Consider the following 21,658-nt stretch of genomic DNA (forward strand, 5'->3'; position numbering starts at 1 on the left):
TTTTTTACACCTATTTTTGTACAATAGAAAAGGACTTTCCTAATTTGGAACTCCATTTTGCAATAAAAACGTGGACAAGAATTTTTCTTACTAAAAATCTGGGATATTTTTATTATTATCTGTTTCATACATCTTTTCATACATTATGGGCACAAATAATTAAAATACACGTCAGCATTAATTAAAATAACTCATCAATAATTTACACATCTCTGGCCAAAATTCAAAGAGCCTGTGCGTGCCAAGAGCAGATTCTTTACGTTTTTCACAAATGATGCAACAACAGCGAGGACAAAACACACAAGAGCCTACGTGGAACAAATTAATTATGGATTCAGCTGCTTAATTAATTAAAATTGCAACAAATAATGTCATTTTTTTCCTTCTTAGAATTCGCATTTATGTATAATATCAACTTCGGCAAAATTTCACAAAATATGCATTCGGGCCAGTCGGCAGCACGCTTTGATAGTTTGTATAATTTTTTTTTTAAACTCCTCGAACGCAGCTCGAGAAGTGAGAAGTAGATTTAAATAGAGACACATGCAAAATTGCAAAGTTGCAGAACTGTTGAAAGTTGACCCCGGCTCTATAGATTCGGTGGTTGGTGCTGATTTTAGATTTAATTTGCGCGATGATTGAAAATTGTTAAGAGAGTTTTCTTCTTCTTTTCGCTGGATTTACTTCAGGACTAGTCAATCATGAGTTCGAAGTGGACTGAGCCGAGACGATCGGTGCGGTCGTGCTTGATGTTCTTGGCCCAAGCCTTGCACTCGATGTTAATCAGCACTCCAGCTAAAATGAAAAAAAAATCACATTAATAATCTATTTCTTGGACATCAAATTTTTAATCAAAATAACTGTTAGGAAGTTTCAATTGCTGCCATAAAAACTTTTAAATAGTGATTTATAAAATACAATTTTAGAAATTAGAAACATACTTTTGAGGTTAGACAGAAAAAAATTGATTTTTTGAGAGAGAAATAATTTATATGCTGATGATATACGAGAAATATCAAAAGGTGGGTTAAAAGGAAGTTGTTTGATGAAATCGTTGCACTGGCCGGAAAAGTGGTAGTTTTGGGACGATGCCAAAATTTCATCAAAAGTGAGTACACGGAAAACCTAACCCTTCCATTTTTATGTAATATTTGAATATTTTTCTTTCCTTTTAGCAAAATTGCTTTTCATTTTTTTGCTAATGATTGATTTCCTAATGGAAAGCAACAAATAATTTACGTTGTTCAACGTTAACATTATTTTCAATCTTTAAATAATTTTAAGACCTCTAATATAAAACACAAATTTTGAACTTAAAATGATATTTGAGAGTTAAATATTATTTAAAAAAGGACTTTGTACAGTGAATGTTCCTATCCCAAGGCAATTGAATAAAATTTTGATTTTTTACAAATCATACTTAATAAAATTTAGATAAATGTGGATAAAATTTAAAAAAAAAAAAATTAAGTAGAAAGACTAGAAGTACTTGAAGGCATTTATTTAGAGAATACTTTATGAGCCTCTAAATTTTTTAGTTCAATTTAGGCCTAAAAAGTTTTAAAACTTTTTTTTATAATCTGCACAGCATATCAGACCCTTAACTTTATAAGACTACATTATTTGCGAAATTAAATCCTTCATAAGTTGTATAAAATTACAGGCATTACTTTCTTAACTGGTGAATTAAGTTGATGTTTGTTTCAAATTTTAATAAAAAATCCCAAAAATTTCTAAAACATTTTTAAACTTCCGTAAAAGTATATTGTTCTTACTTCTAGGGGCGGCAAAGTGAACCGCCACCAGGGGGCTGAGGTAGCCCTCTGAGTTCTCATAGGGGTAGAAGTATCCGGGGAAGCCCCACTTGGGGAAGTACTCGACGGGGCCAATGTTTTCAACGTCGGCAGGGTTTTCTCCCTCGCAGCTCACCCACACAGTGTTGAGCTGAATAAAAAGTCGGATGAGTTAAATTTTACAAAATGAAATGATCGACTCACCTCCTTGGTAGGGACGCCGCGGATGTGCTCCTGCAGTTTGGCGGGCATGCCCTTGGGCAAGGCGCCGGTGTCGTTGAAGTAGTCGGGCACCCAGTCGTAGATCTGCGAGTAAAAAGTCATCATAATTATGTCATAAAAACTTGTCTGGAATTATTTTACCTTGTTCAGTTTGAGGAAGATGCAGGGAGAGCCCTTGTGGTAGTCGTAGTTGTTTTCGGTGTTGCACGGGTACCAGTTCTTCACGTCCACCTCGCACACCTGTCCGGGCTTGGGTGGGTTGTCGTAGTCGCAGTTGTGGATGTTCTGGCCACGGCCGGGGGTCAGACCAGGCCTGCGGTACACTGAAAGTACATTAAATTCAAATTAAATCAATATTATTCAACAGATTAAAATTCAAAAATAAAAATTTATAGAAAAGCAGTCAAGCACTTGTTAAAAATTAAAAACATGAATTATAGTAATCAATATAATAAATGTGAAATTAAGGCCATTTTGGAATCAAGTGAGTGGTTTTTCGTTTTATCCAAAAGAGAATTTAAATGGATATTATTTAGATATAATTTTAATTTTGTTATATTATATAGTCATGCTTGTATATTATATTTTATTTTTCTAGCTTTCATCAATTTTATTAATGACAAATATCTCTGGGAGATTGAAGATGAGATTTCTTTGCAAAAGAATTGATTTTGATCTTAAAATTGACCTCCCAAGCAAAAGCAATTGTAATTTTTCTGTATATTTAATGTTGCTCTCAATTCTCAAATATTCTTTTAATCCTCTAGGTAACCTAATAATTGAATAAAATAGAATTATTCTTTTAAATAATAATTAATAATAAATGAATTTTATAAATAATGAAATAAAAAATTTAATGCTTTGAATCAACATAAATATGAAAATAAATTTATTTAAAAATTTCTATTTTATATTTTGGTGTAAAATAAAAATATTTAACTTGAAAAACAGTAATTTTTGTTGACCATTTAAAAATATGAAGTGCTAAACCGCATTTTAATATAACAATCTTGCTAACCACGAAGAATTTTTTTGCTATTTATTTAAATCTTTCACACGCAGATAATAATAATTTTTGTTCCACCCAGTGTATTGATAAACAAGCGATCAGCAATCGACCACGTGCGTAAATGTAATGAGTTGCAAGGTGCACTTCTGGTGACGCAAGATCATCCAGCTCTCTCTTCTGAAGGTTGCGCGCGTCGAGAAAAGACACCGAGAGTGTCACTCGGTGCTCAACCGGCGTCGGCTAACTCACAATTTCTCGCAACTCTGATTGTACAACTAACTGAGCATTGTTTACAACTCACTCGATAGACGGTGGGGGAAAAACTAATGAGAGCGTAAAGTATTGAACGATTCTGCAAAAAAGCCCTGTTCAATGAATTGACTGGCTCAATTGGATGAAAATTACCACAAAATTTGAGGGCAAGAGTAGTCCTCATTTAGATAGAATCTGATAAAAATTGTAATTCAAAAATAATGTGGCATTAATTCGTCCAATATAAATGGGAACAATAGTTTTATCTTTTTTTCCTTCCGATTTTCTTTTAATTTTTTAAAGTCTGATAAAAAATGTATAATAAATGTCTATATAAATAGAAAAAAAGAATATTTATAATATTTTGAATGCAATTCATTAAGAGTTTATATTGTTTTGTAGAAATTTCGCTGAGTTTAAAAAATTCTTAAAAATTTTATGCAATTTTTTTACAAAGTTAAAAATATTTAAGAAAAATTGTAAAAAATAATGTTAGGATAAAAATTTACCATCAAGGAATTTGTCGAGCTGCTTGGTCCAGGGCCCGTAGTTATCGGGGTGGGAGCCGGTGTACCAAATCAGAGAGCTGTCCAGGTTGGGCTCCTCTGGCATTGGTCTGTATCCAAGACCTGACCAAGGGTTAAATTTTTTTTTATTTATAATTTTATGACTATTTTGTAATATTCTACCAGGGTTGGTTCCAATCAGGGACTCCTCCAGTCTCCAACGGGGGATCCTAGGATCCAAAGTTTGGAAGAAAACCAACAGCATGGCGGCGAACATGGCGGCCAGGATTCCATAGAAGATCAGGTAGAAAATGCCAATTTTGACTGTGAACAGAAATGGAGATAATTAAAATTATTTAGTGCGACGGGGCGAAGTTAAAGTCTTTATTCAATCATCATAATGTTTTCATTTTCATTTGAATCTGAAGTTGAAGATTAATTTTAATTCAATCTTTAAATAGTTAACAATCTTTTTATTTTTATCTCTTATATTTTTGGCGATGCAATAGAGAGTGACAGGAATTTGAAACTTTGATAATGGCTTTAGTGAACACTAAAATTAGCTCAGAATGTTTTGATTGTTGCTTAACTTTAAATTGTTTCTCTTCATTTTAACAATGTGAAAATTACACAGAAAACAATTCAAAATTTTTTGCATCAATTTCTGAAATGATTTTCCTGATAGTATAAAATATGAAGTGGTTTTGTTTAATTAAAACACAATGTCAACGCTTCAAACAAGCATATCAGAGCATTCCCTTGTGTTTGTTTGTTAATTAAAAAAAGAGATTAATATTATCAAAAATGAATTTTTGTACCTTGTACAAATTAATACGTGACAAATCCTTCTGCACATTGTCTCGAAAAGTGACTGATAATTGATCGATGATCAAAGCAAGGGTCCTCCTTAATCGAGGCCACCTAAGTAAGTGAAGTTTGCTCTCTTTAGAATAACTTTCTACGGCTCACGTGCAATTTTGATGTCGGACCGAGAAACCCACATCCGCCGCAATTAGTGTTTTCATTATCGATTTCACAATCGGAGAAAAAAATCCGTCCTGATTGTTTGTTTTTCGTTATAAAAAATTCAAAGCTTAATTTCCACGCGGGTGGTTTTTCATTTCACGTTCGGAGTGGTTCGGGGCAAAAAAAAAGTGGAAAATCCATGCAGAGTAAACGAGCTGGGCTAATTACAAACAAGGCGGAAATTGATTTTGGCCGCGAGCTTTAAATCGCCGCGACGTGTTGTTTTTAGCCGGGCGCCGAATGATAAATATCGCCTTTTCAAACACGCGCCAGCCACGGGCGCGAAAGAACAGGGACAAAAAAGCTAAGCGAGCGCGAGAGGGCATGGAACGGCAGGCCGCTCGAAAAGCTGCAATGCGCCAACCGAATTGCAGCCGAATTCGGGCCGGCAGCGAAACGCTGAGCTGCGGAGCTGCTGCTGGATCCCGAGCCAAGTACGAATACGTACCCCTCGCGAAAGGCGGCACCGAGTCGTGGTGCGGGAGCTAAAAAGCAAAGTCAGGGGTCATCGTCGTATGCGAGATGGAAAGTTGCTTGGAAATCAACTTGCGGGCGATGCTCATTTTAAATTCTAATGCTCGCCGACTTCTTGTGGAGAACCTGAGGCGTTAGAGATGGAAAGACACAAACACACATCAAAGGAACCATAAACTTGTAGCTGAAGATGCTTTATGGTCTCTCTCCAAGATAAGGGAGGCTCAAAACTTTCCCAAGGGACCAAAGTATTACTTTCTATCCCGAACTCCAATTTTTGTATAAAAGTTTTAAATAGGGATCTTTATGGAAATTTATGTGGAAATATTAATTTCCGTGCAAACTTTCTTATGATATTTTCCTTAAGTTTTGTCCAAGTATCAAGTGAATTTAAAAATTAATAAAAACGGCAGAAAGGAAATCGCAACGAGCAAACGATACTGTAGAGATAGATTATTTTTGTTTTTAATCTTAGAAAAAAACAGTGATTACAGCTTGCAAGCTGCAATATTTTACTCTGCCTACAAAATATTTAGAAAAAAATCATTAGTTATGTCTACAATTTTAGAATTTTTATCAAGTTTGTTTGATTTTTATTTTTTAACACTTTAACAATAATTTGTAGACGTCTAATCTGTATTTAGACACATTTATTCCTCGATAAAATTAAAAAATAAATAGAGACGGAATTTTAGCACGAATTTCTTAAACAATGGTCACCAAAAACTTGTCGAGGTTTTAATACTATTCAAAACTTCTGTTAAGTTCATATAACTGAGTAAACTGTGAACCTTAAAGGTAACATGGAACAAAAACATTTTGCAACCTTTTTTCCTTGAAGTCAAACGGGTTTCATAAAGCAGCGCATCATTAGAATGACTCCAACCTTTAGTTCAACGCCCATCGATTGAAAGTTCAAGAGTTCATAATTAACTATTGTTGGAACTGTAGATTCAAATTGTCCTAATTTTTTATGGTGACGTGACAATGAAGATGCAAATCTTCTTAATGGAAACGCCCAATAGTCAAAAAGCAATTTATTTAGCACGTCGTCAGCAAATTTACGGTGATAATTTTTGTTTATATTTGCTATTAGCTTATTGCGTACTTAAAATTCTCGGTAGCAGGTCAAATAAAGGACAATTAAAAAAAAATTGTATCTGCAAATATAGACCAGAGACTAAATTTTTGATTGCAAGTTTCATAATCTTCATTTATTTTGCAAAAAAATTGATATTATTTATTTCAATTAAAAAAATACGAACTTCCGCTAGCTTCTGTCCTGAATTGATTTATAAATATAATTTTATACAATTCAACGAAAGGAGCACAATTTTTGCCGCATGAAGCTTCTAGTTTATTCAACAGGCGAGATTTATCGCAAACCATTAGACACACCTAGACAATTACAGCCTTCCGTGCTGCCAGAAAAAAACGTCGATCACGATTTTATTTTCGTTTTTGTAGCGTGGCTGCGGAGACTTGTTGAGAAAATAATAAAAACGTGTGGGGGTCCGACGTGAATTGGAATGATTTTACAACCGAGCCGCGGTATAGAAATTCCGGGTCGCGTTCGTCGGTTCGCATGCGAGAGCTAAAAAGCAAGCCGGTTGTTCTCCGAGTTTTTTGTTTGCCTTCGGCCTGATGAGTGACAGTCGTCAGGCGCCCAAGTCGCGCCGACTGATATACGCGCAGAAAGGAAATAATAAATACATTCACCGGTACAGGCAGGCATTTCAAGTACGAACGGGAACACAATAAGGGAGTGAAAATTATTTTCAGGTGCTTTTGTTTGGCGGAAAATGCAAATGTTTTTAAACTGACAGACTGACAGTCCATCAGTCTTTATCTTTCTAAAAGCTTTCAAAACTAAAAAATATGCGAGTTTCCTGATGGTTTCCTAGAAAAATATGACGTGGATAAATTTTAATTTTTAATGTATTCATTGGTAAATCATGAACCAGAATTTTCCTTATTATATTGATGGTTTTTTAAAATAAACTTCTTGACAGGTTTTGTATTTTTTGTTCGGCTAATTTTTAATTTCAATTTTAATTATATCTTCTCTCACAAAAAAAGGACTGCAGATTGTAGCCAGAACTGTTGGAGATGTTAAAAAAAAATCATTCCAACATTCAATAAGGAAAAGACCGGTTCATCATCTTACCATGATTTAGCTTTAAATTGGAATTTAAAAAAAAAACATTCCTTTTTTATTTGGTGAATTTCTTCTAATTTACTTTACAGGAACTTAATTTAACATCCAATTTTCTCTTCTTAATCAAGCTTTATATTTTAAGATTTCTTAATTTAAAGATTTGAAGTTAAAAGTTTAGTTCAAATTTTATATTTCAAAAATATACATTTTTTTTTAATTAAAAAAATTGTAAACTGTCTTTCTTGACAATATGAACAAATTTTAAACTAATTTAACTTATATTATAATAAAATTTAATTTTAATTGGTTCAAAGCAAAGTAAAGTGATATTATAGAAGCTTGTGGGAGAATTGCATCCGTAGAGGGATTGTTTGACAATATCTCGGCCTGTTGCAAATCTAATCGAGTGTCACCGCTTGTGCATATAAACCCTTGCGCAAATTTGTCCCGTCGGTGCACACCGGTTCACATCCCTAGCAGCTCCATTACTTGATTATTTAACCAAGCGTGCATGCATTCGCCAGCACATAAATTATTGCGCACACCTGAATGTGTTGTTTGTTTAGAAGAAGGAGAAGGAGAGATTGAGTAGCTCTATAAAGTGCCCTGTTGGTTGCATGACCCGCGGCCTTGGAAGGAGCGGAATGAGGTCACTTCGCCATCCTCGGAGGATTTTATGCCCGACGAACCAAGCAACAGTTCAGGCCACCGCGAGTTGCATTTTAATTTGGGTTCGGCACAACAAGGGCTGCTCATTGGGAAAGTTAATCAATTGTGCTGTAGCCAAAACTTGGCAGCGCTGCCATTTTTCAAATTGGTATTCACGGCGGAGGATGAGGTGTTGGTCAACTACAAACGTGAATCTAGTGTTTAATAAAATTAACAGACTATTAACCTATCATAATATAATAGTAAAATATATTTTTAATTTGTTTCTATTTTAATTTTTAAGAATAAATAAATCATTATATTTAATTTTGAATCTAAATTTAATTGTATAAAAACAAAAAAATGTCTATATCAAATGAATAGTTAAATTTGTGTTCATTCCTGATTATTTAAATATAAAATATAATAAATTTTTGCTTTTTATAAAACTATTCTTAGCAAAGTTTAAAGCTAAGAATTATTGAACAAATTCGACTTTCTCGGATTATTGTGATGGTTATTCAAATTATTTATTCTCATCTTTAATGCAAAAATGATTAAACAATTAAGTTTGGAGCGAGACCTTATCTCGGAATACAACTTGCTTCTCGCTTGCTATGAATAGAGGATAATGCGCAGGAAATTAATCTTGGGTCCAAGACATTAATCACAATAATCTGCATATCTGATAGGCGCTGTCATCGGTTGATTGAAAGATTTAATTTCGTCTCAATGTCTTTTCTTAATAATTTCTTTTTATCAGGTACTTAAAAATCAATAAAATTTAATCTCCGCGTCAAAATTGTGATAATTTAAAAAAGGGTGTTTAATGCAGACTTTGAATAAGCCAGAGATTATTCCCGATTGACCTTGGCGGAAGCTGCAAAGTGAACTCTGAGGCCGGTTTTTCCTCCGGAGCCTGTTTCGGCTCGAGGAAAGAATGAGACAATAATAAAATCCTTCCCGACGACTGGTTTTGACGATGCGGTCGTTTTTTGAGATGCTGCGCTGGACCGGCGCTTTGGGAATCCCGTACTATTTACTTATGTTAATTTAACGCAAATTGCCAAATTTTAGGCAGATTTATCATTGATGGTATTTTTAAGGAATTCTAAAATCATACGGGCTGTAATCTTAGAGACATTAATAAATTAATTTTTAAATTGAATTTTTTCTTTTAAAGTACTTTTTCTTTGAAATTAATTTTTGAAGCAAAATCAAATTAAATTATTCCACAATATTCACTAAAATGGAATTCGAAAAATTGACTATAGCTTCATTTTTTCTTCCTTAATTAATACTCCACTAGGACTTTCTCCATTCAAATTTAAGACGAAAAGTCACCTTTTACAGATTTTTACGCTCAGTTTGGTTAAATTATAAAGCTCTATAGTATGCTTTTTTCTTAAAAAAAAAAAAAAAACTTAAAAGATCAATTTAGAGATGAAATTAGTTTTTAATTGAAGAAATTAATCACGAAGCACATTATTTTCCTGGTCTTCCTCGTTAGTTGTGGAAGCGCCGGAAGCACAGTTTTTTTGTTAAATAATTTTTAATTTGTTTAACATCAACATGTAATGGGAATAATTTTTAAAAGTAAAATTCGTAGATTTTTTCAGGTTGATTAATTTGGAGTAAATGAAAAAAAGGGAAAAGCCTCTAAAGCTAGGCAAAAAATATGCAGTAAAATTTAAACTAATGAAAAATTCGTGATTGATTTTTTCCATCAAATTTAAATTAAATTATCGGTGTCTGGCTTTGGGTGTCACGAAAAATCAAAATTAACATTGCCATGTCAAAAAAATTGGTCATAGCACATGACTGCCTAAATAAGTGACATCAATTAAAAGCGGTCTCGTTGCAAAGCTAATTAAGCAGCTGACCAGTGTGCAGCATTGAAAATTTTAATTACCGCGACAAGGCTAATTCTCGGCTCGCTGCGCTGCTTTCGAAGCGAAAACCGAGTCACGTATATTTATTTTCATTATACCCACTCACGTCTAGTCTGGAAAATTAACCGAGCGGAATCGGGTAGAAGATCTGCTCGCACGTGTTGTTTTAGGAAAGTGAAAAAAAAAATTGCAACCGCGCCTGTCGGTGGAAGCGACGAGTGAAAAGCGCAACAATTTGCAAAACTCGCAATGCGATCGTCAGCGAGAAAACATTTGGTGAAAAATTTTCGAGAGAGAAAATAGAAGCGAGGCGACGGACGCAGAGGCATTGTGTGGCGAGTGCGTTGCCAACAGTTACCCTGGGTCAGGCAAACAACACCTGAGGAGGCGAGCTGTGGCGTCTGGGGCGTGTCTGTCTCGCTCAGCGCACCTGTTACCCGACCAAAAATGCACTAAAATGCACTTTTTCCAGCTCGAAACTTTGCGGAATTTTTACAAACGAGTTGAAAGTGACAAGATTTTGAGTTGTTCTATGATTTGGGTTGAAATTTTCAAAGATTTAAGACAAATTACAGGCGTAATTTGCGTTTTTATATTCGTACCTGACGCACCTGACGACAAAATTTCGAATTAAAACTCAAATTTTGAGCCTTTAGAAACTAGTTTGAAGTGATCTTAAGGTCGAGAAATACGGAGAATTAGTTAATTAACCTCAAAATGACTTTTAAATTAAAAATTCTGCAGTTTTTACAGGAAAATTAATAAATTTACTCAACGTGATTTAAAATTTCCACGAATTTTGGTCTTTTCTGAGGTAAATTAAATTTAAAATCAACTTGAAAAATGAAGGACTTAAATTTTGTAATAAGAATAAAATTTTCCGGACAGTTTCGGTGTCCGAGGCGCGCGTTCGTTGAAATCCCGGCCTTTTCTAAATTTAATTTCAGCTTCTTGATGCAATCGAATGTTCTGTTCGAATCGAAGTCTAGTGTTCGTTCGGGCAATAGTTTTTTTTCGGACTTACACCAACTGAGGCCGGTCCTGCCGAGGATGGTGCCCTTTTCGCCGTTGTAGAGGAACTGCTTGAACGAGTTCCAGGTGCCGATGTCGGGCGGCGGGCCGATCAGCATGGGGTCGTCGTGCGGCGCTGTCTTGGACATGGTTCCTCTCTGTCTGTGTTCACTGGCAAAGAAAGGGTGCCAACCCTGGGGCGGCTGAGGTGGTTGGTGCTGCTTGGGACCTGCCGGCCGAGTGACCCTCGCGCTCTCCGAGTCTCGCTCGCGATCCCCTCTTCTTGTGCAGCCAGGCCAGCCAGCGCCGCCGCCTTCACCATTGGCTCGAGCGACGGCAACACACAAAAATGCGCCGTGACGTCACAATCATTTGCTCCTCGCTGCCCCGCGAACGCCTGCAGGTGCATTAGCCACCACTTTCTGCACCGGGGATTATATTATTTTCGTTTGTTTGCCTCTTTTCGGTGGAAACGGGCGCGTTGATTTCTTTTTTATTCCAATCCCTCGCCGGATGGGGATGTTGCGATATTTCGGTCCGGGCCCATTCATTATTCAACACCTCTTCAGCTACGTGCAGTCGTTGATATCTTTTCTCCAGAGAATAAAAATGAATTATACACACAAACACAAATTTCATTTGGTGGAACAACGCAGCAAAGTGAGTGGCCTAAGTGCAAAAACAAGGAAGTGGCATATTTGTAATAATATTTCAAGTTAATAAAGCTATACCTAATGTGTTACAAACTAGGTGCAATTTTTTAATGTAATAAAATTTCTGCTACACATTAATAAGAAACTTTTATTAATTAAACACTTTTTTTTAAAAAAAATTATAATTTATAATGAATTTTATTTTTAATCGTTAATATTTTTATTTAACCTGTTTTATTTTATTATACTTGTGTTTACAAACAGATAAAACATTTCAATTTTTTTTTGTAAATTTTCTTCTGTTTGTGTTTGCCAAGAATACCCCATTATACCGTAATGAACATTAATTCTGTTTCTCATATTTTTTTTCCAATCGTGAATAAGGTGATGTGGATTTTTTAGTCCTGAAAATTATTTAAATGATACTATGAAATAATTATATTTAACAAACTGAATCTTAATGGTAGATAATGTTCTGTCAGTTGAATGTTTAAGTGTCTAAATAGTTATCTCTATATAAAATAAAGATTTATTTGTGACCAAACATTTAAGAAAAGCAATAAAATTTAAAAACGATTGACATGTCTATAATGGAGATTGGTATATAGGTCAGTATGAAATCTTAATTTAAATTATTAATGGGTTTCTTAAATAATTAGCTTTTAAAATTTTCAATGATAACTAGCAAATATTTTTTTTTATCTTGACACGCTAAATTTAGAAGAACATGAAAGGAATATAAATCTCTTATTAAAAAAAGTTTCGAACAATGAAAATATTTTCATGTTAATGATTTTTTTTATAGATTTTTGTAACGAACAAAAAATTTCAGCACTTTCTTTGATTAGGCAACTGACTATGCGGTGGTGAGAGACGGCCGTGAAAATCGGTGACGTACATCTCGTTCATATAATTAAAATCAATGTCTTACTTTGCATACAGCAAAGAGTGTCGCCAATGATAAGAAAACAAAATTAATGCGCGGCGCATATATTCGAAACTCTCGCGTGGGCCGCCGATTTTCTGATAAGAACTCTGCAAAAGAGGGTGGGAGAAAAACGGGCAACATTTTTTATTTGTCAAACATCGCACGCGCATACATGATTGTCGAATGAGTACAAAGGGATTTGAAAAAATGTAATATGCAATAAAACACACACACGCAGGTATTTGCCATCATGTCAGCGAGAGATTAAGTTTCTCTGCGCTGTGGTTCTATAGCGTGGCTCTGCTGCAACACACGCAGAACAAAAGGGAGCAACACAAAATATCAAAATGCGCAGAGCAGAGAAACAGAGAAGCGACTCAACAGCAGCAGAGCTTCGGACTCGTGTATACGCTTTTTTGCTACCCTGCAAGAGACGTTCTCGTATTTTGGCATGGTTACAATAAAACGCAAAGAATAAAAGAGAAAAAAAATACTTGACTACAAAGACTTAGTTGATTCAATTGAGACAGCAATGCGCCGGAAAAAAGGAATAAAATTAGCGAATAAAAATAAATATCATGAATTTTTATTAAAACAACGTCTCCACTATGAGCAAAGGCTAAACCAGAATTTTGGTCTATAGAAGTCTCTCGAAATTTGCATATTTTATAATGAGCTTGTTAGTGAAAATAAATAAAAGTGTGTAAAGAGAATGTAAGGGTAAATGAAATTTAAAATTTAAATATTTTCTCAAAAATTTATAGGCGAGATCTTTTACAAAGTTTATTACTTCAATGAAATAACTTAAAGAAAAGATGCTCATGTATCTTTTACACCACTTTTTGTATAATCTTATGTAAATTTTGAACTGGTGCGCCAATTAAAGAAATTTTTAACAGGAATACATTTTCACGCGCTCAATAAATAAACTTTTGAGCTTTATAGTGGAAATTCTAAAAAGTAAGCGGAAGGATAGTGAAAAAAATTTAATTATGTTTAAAATATGCCTGTTCTCTAAACGAAATAATTTTTGAATAATATTTATTAATTATTATTTTCAAAAGCATGCTTGGAAAACATAAAATTAACGTACCATCATAATTGGCAACATTGTGATCGTTTTTGAGTCTTAATTATTGTATTTAAAATGAAAAAATTGATCAAATCCAAATTTACTTAAATTAGGGAAATATTGTTTGAGATTTTTGATGTATTCATAATATTATTGGTATTTTAATTTCCAATTAATCATTAACGCTGATGCTTTATAATGGAAAAAGTACATCATAGATAAACGCGTGGTGATTTTTTTTTATTTATTTAATTTTTTTATCATTTCATTAAATTGCTTGCTTTTCTAATTAACAAATAATAGTAAATTAAGCTGTTGCATTCTTCCTGCAATTTCTTATAATTAAATAAATTTCTTTGTTTTCAGCTGTACAAAGAAAAATAATTCAATTTTGCACGCCCCATTAGCACTCAATTAACTCCATCGGCCAAATCTCTACCTAATTAGCGACACAAAGTGGCCCAATCAAGCCACTCAAAATAGACTTTGAGGTGCCGGAGCACAAAAGAGTTCTGCCACAACTTTGAATCCCTTTTTCCATTATTGTTTTCAGAGTTGGTTTGATTCCCTTGGGGCGATTTGTGATCCGAACCACCGCCAACAAGCATCCTCTCGATCGCCATTCAGTGTCAGCGTGTCACACGATAGACAGAAATAGCCGCAGACCGCGCGCGAGTCTTTGATTGTCCGATTTCGTACACCGGCCGCGACCCCTCTCTCTCGATCCAAGATGGGAGAACAAAGCGATTTCCTATTCCTTCAAAACTTCGCACCGTTTGTGTTACTTTTTAATTAGCGCGCCTAGGTTAAATGCTAAGGCCTCTCTTTTAAGCTTTTTTGTTTAAGTTGTAGAGAAAAACCTTCAACGTTATTTTATTTACCAAGGCTTTTGTTTTTTATGTACAAGATTTATTCGTCGGACTGAGAATTTGCACGCGAGTTGCAGCCTATAGTCGCTCTTTCTTGACTCGCTCTCGGTCGCGTGTTTTAATTCTTTCTCATTAAAAATAGCAAAGAAAGAGAGGTTAAGGGGTAAAACTATTCGAAATAAACATCCCCCACGCACAAAGAACCGCAGTCAAAGAGCTCTTTTCAGTAGAACTTTGGCAAATGGTTTGACCGAAAATCTGGCCGTGACCAAGGTGTGTGCTAATAGAATGCTCTAAACTTCCATATATTATGCAACGTATTAATTTATAAAGACTAAAGACTGACAAAAAGTGCGCAGTGAAATTTTCAGAATAAATAGAAAATAACCAGATTTTTTAAAATTAACTTTAGCTTAAAACAGCTTAAAAGTTGTGACTGCATTAATTTGTAATTTTAAGGAAGAAAATGTTCGAATTTAATTATTGAATAGCTGATAAATAATTTTCAATATTAATTATTTTGATCTCATTTGAGCGGCACATTTTATCTTTACTTTAAATTATCAATTTGAGTCTGTTTCGGCAGTTTTAACGGTTTTGCAATGAAATGATAATTGGATTATATATCATATATTATGCGCTGGTCTTAATTCATGGGCATTAATCTTTGCCTAAAATTAGATAACTTTTTACCTTTAATTAATGAAGTTAAGCGTTACTAAAATTATCACTCATTAGTGCTTTAAATGATACAATTATATCTGTAGTTCTGTAGTTGTTAAATCTCATGGCCAATAAAAGTGGTTGCTGTGTAAAGTTTAAGGAGCAAATATTAACAAAACAGAAAGAAATAAAAAATTAAAAAAGAAATACATGTTTAAATATGTAATTGTTTCTGTAAAAATTGTAATATCTCAGGGGCAGTTTTATTGAAACGGACATCTAAGAAGTTAAAATTGAAAAGATAAAAAAGTTTTTGATTTTCAAGTACTTGAATTTTTTTCGTTAATTGTCATTTTAATTGATTGCTAATTGATAATTGAAAAACCAGTTATTAAAAATAGCTGTATTAAATCTTCAGAAAAAATAGAAAATTAAACATATTTTTTTTATTAAAATACTTATAAAGCGTCAATTTTCTTAATTAGGCCCAGATTAGGCCATTAATTTGTTACTTAATTTAAAATTTTTGTAATTTTTATGTTCATTGAAAATATCATTTTTAGATAATTGTGTTAATTTAATATAAATTAATGTTAATTTCAAATTTGCCAAGCTGCAAAAATTATTGCTGAATTAATCGCGGCGTTGAAGATCTGCTTTTCTGGCGTTATGGGGACAGCAAACGATCGGGCGCGTCTGCAAAAATAATTGACAATAGAAAGAGAAGTGGCACAGCAGCGGCATCTTTCAGTGTGTGCAGATCTCGAGCGAGTCGTCAAACGGGTGTTGCAAGAGCAGTCGTGGTCGCCAGTGGCATTAGATGAATGCAGTGCACTGTTCGTAATTGGTGGCCCCGGCGGCCGAGCATCTTCAAATGGGTGCCCTGATATTTTAAGTAGCGGCAATAATGACGGTGACGTCTTTTATCAATATAGCGAGTAGAGATATATAGAGAGCAGAGCGCAGCGATGCCAACTCTGAATTAACAAGTGACTTCCCGTCGCCTATAAAAATGAAATACATTAATTTAATGCGAGCTCTCTGTACCACATATAGGGTCAGTGCGATGATATAGTATAGTATTGCCCACTGGCCTACTCACTTTTTCTCCAGAGATTTATGTTCAATGCTAATTTTTCGAAATACCTGAGTGAGGTACCGATGGCGCCCTCCGGTTTTGCGGCGCCGAACTCGCGACGGCGCAATTTTAATTCGGGAAACCAACACGCGGGGCACCTGTTGAAGGAGCGATCGTGTCTGTGCACGTGAACGTCCGCGCGATTCACTATTATTTATCATGCAATCGATACAAATAATGTGCCATCAAAACTGCATCAATACAATGGTCTACTCAGTCTAGGTGTATTTTCAGAATTAACACCAAAATAGACACACATACTATGAATTATTATGAAATAAAATTTCAATGTAGGAATAATTCAAAATTAACTGTCTTTTAAGCAGTTTAAAATGTATTGATGTGAGAAATGATAATGTTAAAATTAGAAAGAAATAAAGTAAAATGCAATTTACAAAATCAGGTTATAAATTTTATAATTAGAAATTAAAATAATTACTTTAAAGTTTATTTGCCCAAGAATGAATATTTTCTTGAAATATTTTGTTTTTTGATATTATGAATAGTTATTAAAAATTATTTTAATAAAATTTTTCTTATTTTTTATGGTTTTAATATTTTTTAGTTAAAAAAAATAGAAATCTGAAATATTAAAAGTTATTTTATATTTGAATTATTTATTTAATTGTGTGATATCAATTCAACGTTAATAGGTGAGAAAAGTCAATTTAAGTTGCTTATTTCTAGAACCAGGCCGTTTCATAATTTATATTATATATATAATTTAAATTTTAAATACTTCAATCATCGCCACATTTCAAGTACAGTGATCTCACATCAAATCTTTCATAGTCGATGAAAAAGCAAAATTTTGAAATTCACTAGTAATGAGAGTTATGTTGTGTAATTGATGCTGGCTGAATGGAGAATTGGCTCTATGCTATAAAAAGCACTCAATTAAAGAGCAGCCGCTAAAAAAGCTAAATTATTTAAGGGACAGATCTTTTTATTTAATTTATTAAATCGCTATTAATTGTTCTAATTTCCTTCTTTACATCTAACCCATTACGTCATTTTTCATTTCAAACTTTCTTAGCTAAAGTATTTCAAAACTCACCCCAACTGGAAGGCGTTCGGCCGAAAAACTTGTTTTTTGAAGGGTCATGGATGAAAAGCTTGAAACTGAGCCACACCGACTTCTTCGGCTTTGGTTTTCTCCAGTACGACTCATCCATCTTGAATCAACCTGCGAAATGAAATAGGCTCTCGGTCAGTGTGTCCTACTTATCAAAATGCGATCGTCCGCAGCATCTTATAGGAAGAAAAAAAACTCAAATCCGAATAACATGCATAGAAACTTTCACCATCGGTACGGCGCGAAAAACGGGTTTGTATCAATTAAGGCGTACCCAAGAGGAATTTCAGATCCTAGACAAGAGTGTGTGTGGCTTAGCTCTCTTTTGAGATAATTTGCTGTCAAATGGCCATTTAAAGAAAAAAAAATATTAAATAAAGTAAAATTCACGCTTGAATTCCGTTCAATTATTGCCGGAAAATTTAGAGTACCTCCGTATTTAAACTGCACTTAAGTGTACTTGAAGGCAATCACAGCAAAATCACTCGATCAAGATTGCGTTTTGTCTGCTCAAGGGAAAATCTGTTTCAATTGTGAATAAAGATAACATCAAAAATAACTTTTTCAGAACACAGATTTGTCCTGTGGTGATAACATTATCACGACATTCATTTCCACAATGTACTTTGCACAAGTTTTAAAAGGGTTCACGTCAGGTCCGCGTGTAAGGAAATTATGAGACTTTTAAGAATGAGATAGAATTAAAATTTAAAATAATTTTGAAGGCATCTGTTTATTTATTTTATTGTGACAATAAGGCCGCCCAAAAAATTTATTCAACTATAAAAAAAGCTGATGAAATAAAATTATGTATAAATTTGCCCTGTATTTTGAGGCATTTAATTTGCCTAGCTAAAGAAATAAAAATCATTTATAAATTAAAATAAATAAGACATATAAATTGTGTACAAAATGAAATGACGTTTTCTTTTAAAGATTGATAAGAGTTGAATATATAATATTTCTCATTTATGGACGAAATAAGAAACATTAGACGATCGTTTTTTTGTGTTTCTTAAAATCCGCAAGGTTTCCGCTAGAAAGGAGCCAAATTCCCAAGGAAACACGCCAATTATGTGCAACTGCCGGCGAAAATGCATTCTGATAAAAATAATTATCCCCATTCCACGCATTTGACCTTCTCATTTTACTCTCGTGAGCTCAAAACCGCATAAGCAAGACGCAAAACCAGATCTTGTCTTGTTTAAATTTTCCATACGCGAATTTCGCACCACACGGAAACCGGCTCCTGAATGTGCTCTGATTTGAATAAAAGCAAATTTATATTTTAATAAAAACGCCTCTTGCTTGCTTGAACGAGAAGAGAGAGAGAGAGAAAAAACGTTGCTAGCCAAAACTGGTTCCATCCCGTCGCAGTGCACCACGCGTCGGTTTTACTTATAATTCCAAAATCCATCTGGAGGATTTTAGGCCAAGGTGCATTTATTCAAAATGCATCTGGCTCTCCCTTTAATCAGCGTGGCTTGTTTGTTTTGTGAACACGTCAATTATTGCGAAAGCATAAAACTAACATGCCAAAGCTATTGGGCTTTCGGGTCCACTTTGGCTTTGGAGAGAAGTTAATCACGGCGAGCGCCGAATGGTGCCTTTTGTCCGGTTGTTTGCAGTTTGTCAACTGTTTGCTTTTAGTTGGATCGAGACTAACCAGTAAGCCGGGCAGAGGGGTTAATATTCGTCATTGGTCAAAGGTCGCTTTAGTTTTTGGCACTGTAGTGACGTGAATACTTGAGATGTGAATTACCGCAGGACAATTTTCAAGATACAATAATAATATGATAAGATTTCAAATTAAATAATAAAAATATATCATTATTGTAATTTTCACTACTAACAATAAGTACATTTGAAAAAAATCTGTATTAAAACAAGTAAAAAACAAAAGAAAATAAAACATTACAAGTACCAAACAAAAATTAGCAAATTATTTATTTGCTCTTTTTACATTTTTATTAAATTATATTTATTATTAAAATTGTAAAATTATATTTGTTTATTTTGTAATTTTAACATTATTGACTTAATTAGGATTTACAAATTTAAAATAAAAATTTTTACAAGTAAATATTAATAAATTTTTGGTACATATTATTGTGTATACGACCAAAACGTTTTTATTGATATATTCTGTCTAACATACAAATCCAGCTATCTCTTACATGTCCTTTATTCTACAAAACTATTCCTCTAATTATATTTTCTTGACCCACCAGATGAATTACAAATTACAAAACCAGTGAGCACCTCGTAAATTATATTTCCCTGATTAAAATTTTCCGCGCGCCAAATTAATTTAGCAACCCTTTGGCGCCGCGTGTAAATCACTTCTTGCACCCGCCGAGAGAAATGCATCATAATTAAAACCCCATTACGGACACGGCGGCTGAAAATTTTCATCTCGCGGGGGGACCCTCCCGAAATTCGGTTGCCAAGGTCGAACCCAACCTAAGCAGAAAGAAGGGGGATTGTAATAATGGGACCGTTGCCGCGCGCACGATGGGAACCGCGGCGCAACATTTAAAAGCGGTTCCGCAGAAAAAAAACTCAATGATAAGCAGCAGCTCGCGGCTGCTCCACTCGTAAATAACAACAAGAACTTTCCTCTCCCACTTCGCGAACTGAAGAGTCGCGCAATTTCCGTCGATAAATTTGCATTGGATAACGATGAACGACTTATTTATTTGAACTGTCCCTTTCTGGGCAGTGATGAATAATATATAAACCTGGCTGGATATAAATAAGCACTTTGCCGTGGAGAAGAGAAGTGTGTGGACCTATCGGCTAGCTGATTTTATGAGCGAATCTGGAGCGCACACGCGGGACCCGACTAAAAATAATCAGACAGTGGGAGGTTATGAATTATCCGCTGCAAGTGCACCGAGAGATTATAAACGGATGGGATAATTTAATAAATATTTATGCCAACGATCAGCGTTATTTTTCTAGGATGAGAACCATGTTGCCAGATAAACGAAGGTCACAGTGGATAATAATAACATGCAATTAGTTTTGTTGTTGGAAATCTTACGAAAACTATTAAATTGATGTAAAAACTGGAGCATAGATTTTAATGATTGGAAATAACCAAAGATTTTTAAATCACTCGTTTCGAAAATGAGACGAATTTGAATGATATAAAATTTCTTCCTCTCCGAAAGTAATTTAAATTTATAATAAAAAAATCAAAATTGAAAGTTTACCTAATATTTCGGTGGAGCGTTCGGAGGAGCGCCGCTGGATTCCAAACTGCCGCTGCCAGAAAGAGCTGAAAGCAGAGCACCGAGATGGGAGGGGGCGCTGCTGGTGATGATGACCTCTGTCCCTCCCCACCACGTGTCACCAGGGGCACCAGTGCGTGCGGCCGCCGCTTGAGGCTGCTCATCTTCCGATGGCCCCTCGCACTTTTCGGAGGTCTCTGCTCACTAAACCGACAAGGAGTTTTTGACACACGCCATTCCGAGCAACAAGTGTCTTTCTTCTTTCTTTTCCACCCTCGCAGCGAATTATTTCCCGGCCTTTTTCTCATACGCTATGTTTTGCCGTCGCGGATTAAGTCTTCGCTGTCCGATGCAATATAAAAGGAAGACCGTTCTTTCTTTCTTTCTTCCTCGCTTTTTATTGCGTCACAAAAACACGCACCGCACTCACTCGAGATTATATGGAACGAACAGACCGCCCACGCGTTAAATAAGAGAGAAATAAATATATTTTTTATTCCTCTGCGAGAGCATTTTATTGGTGCGCCATAAAATTTTTTATTCTCTATGCCAAATATTTATGTGGTTTTGAATGAAAGAAAAAGGTTCAAATATTCAGGTTCTGCTGGAGATGCTCCTTGGAATTAAGCAATCAAAACCTTAAAAAATGCCTTAATTTTTTATTTTTGGCAGTGTTTTCAAGACAAAAAAATGATATAATTTTAGGTCACCATAGAAAGAGTTAATAGATTCCAATTAAAAAGCTTTAAGTTCTTGAAATCCAGGTTCAATAAATTAAATTTGATATAGATAATGCCATACGGTGTATAATTAAAATGAGATTCAAAATCAAATGTCTCTCGCTTTTTTTTATCTTCTAACCCTATAATACCAAGTCGCACTTTTCTTTCTCGACTGTTTTGCCGCGCAGCGCCGTATCACCCGGTAGGGCACCCCATTTCAACGACCCGTATCGGCCCGATTTCCGGATTGGGCCCCGCCGGGCCCGCGCGGCCCAAATACGTCTTTTCGGCTTTCGCGCTTTACTGCTCGG

The 21,658-nt window shown here is 34.7% G+C and overlaps 2 protein-coding genes across 3 annotated transcripts in view; one reads left to right on the forward strand and one right to left on the reverse strand.

The window, feature by feature from the left end:
* Window positions 1-21,658, forward strand: part of LOC132200881 (ras-related and estrogen-regulated growth inhibitor-like protein) — a 128,556-nt gene that overhangs the window by 316 nt on the left and 106,582 nt on the right. The window lies entirely within an intron of this gene.
* LOC132199955 (sodium/potassium-transporting ATPase subunit beta-2-like) lies at window positions 82-20,746 on the reverse strand. 2 transcript variants are annotated; one of them, XM_059625081.1, is made up of 8 exons: window positions 20,608-20,746; window positions 17,372-17,500; window positions 3,966-4,106; window positions 3,786-3,905; window positions 2,157-2,338; window positions 1,998-2,099; window positions 1,776-1,944; window positions 82-795 (listed from the first exon to the last, which is right to left on the reverse strand). In XM_059625081.1, exons 2-8 carry the CDS (start codon window positions 17,487-17,489, stop codon window positions 692-694), a joined length of 936 nt encoding a protein of 311 aa, XP_059481064.1. In that variant the 5' UTR covers window positions 17,490-17,500; window positions 20,608-20,746; the 3' UTR covers window positions 82-691. The 2 variants fall into 2 exon arrangements, with proteins under 2 accessions (XP_059481064.1, XP_059481062.1); XM_059625079.1 differs by lacking the exons at window positions 17,372-17,500; window positions 20,608-20,746 and adding an exon at window positions 11,005-11,244.

The sequence above is a fragment of the Neocloeon triangulifer genome, unplaced genomic scaffold (genome assembly GCF_031216515.1).
Source record: "Neocloeon triangulifer isolate White Clay Creek 2 clone unplaced genomic scaffold, ASM3121651v1 ptg000014l, whole genome shotgun sequence".
Lineage (NCBI taxonomy): Eukaryota > Metazoa > Arthropoda > Insecta > Ephemeroptera > Baetidae > Neocloeon > Neocloeon triangulifer.

Bases quoted from the DNA above. Each gene is read 5' to 3' on its own strand.
- LOC132199955 (XM_059625079.1), bottom strand. From the start codon at position 11,140: ATGTCCAAGACAGCGCCGCACGACGACCCCATGCTGATCGGCCCGCCG. The intron at 2,100-2,156 runs GTAAAATAATTC...TTTTACTCGCAG, and splicing joins TCTTCCTCAAACTGAACAAG to ATCTACGACTGGGTGCCCGA. The intron at 1,945-1,997 runs GTGAGTCGATCA...CTTTTTATTCAG, and splicing joins GCGGCGTCCCTACCAAGGAG to CTCAACACTGTGTGGGTGAG.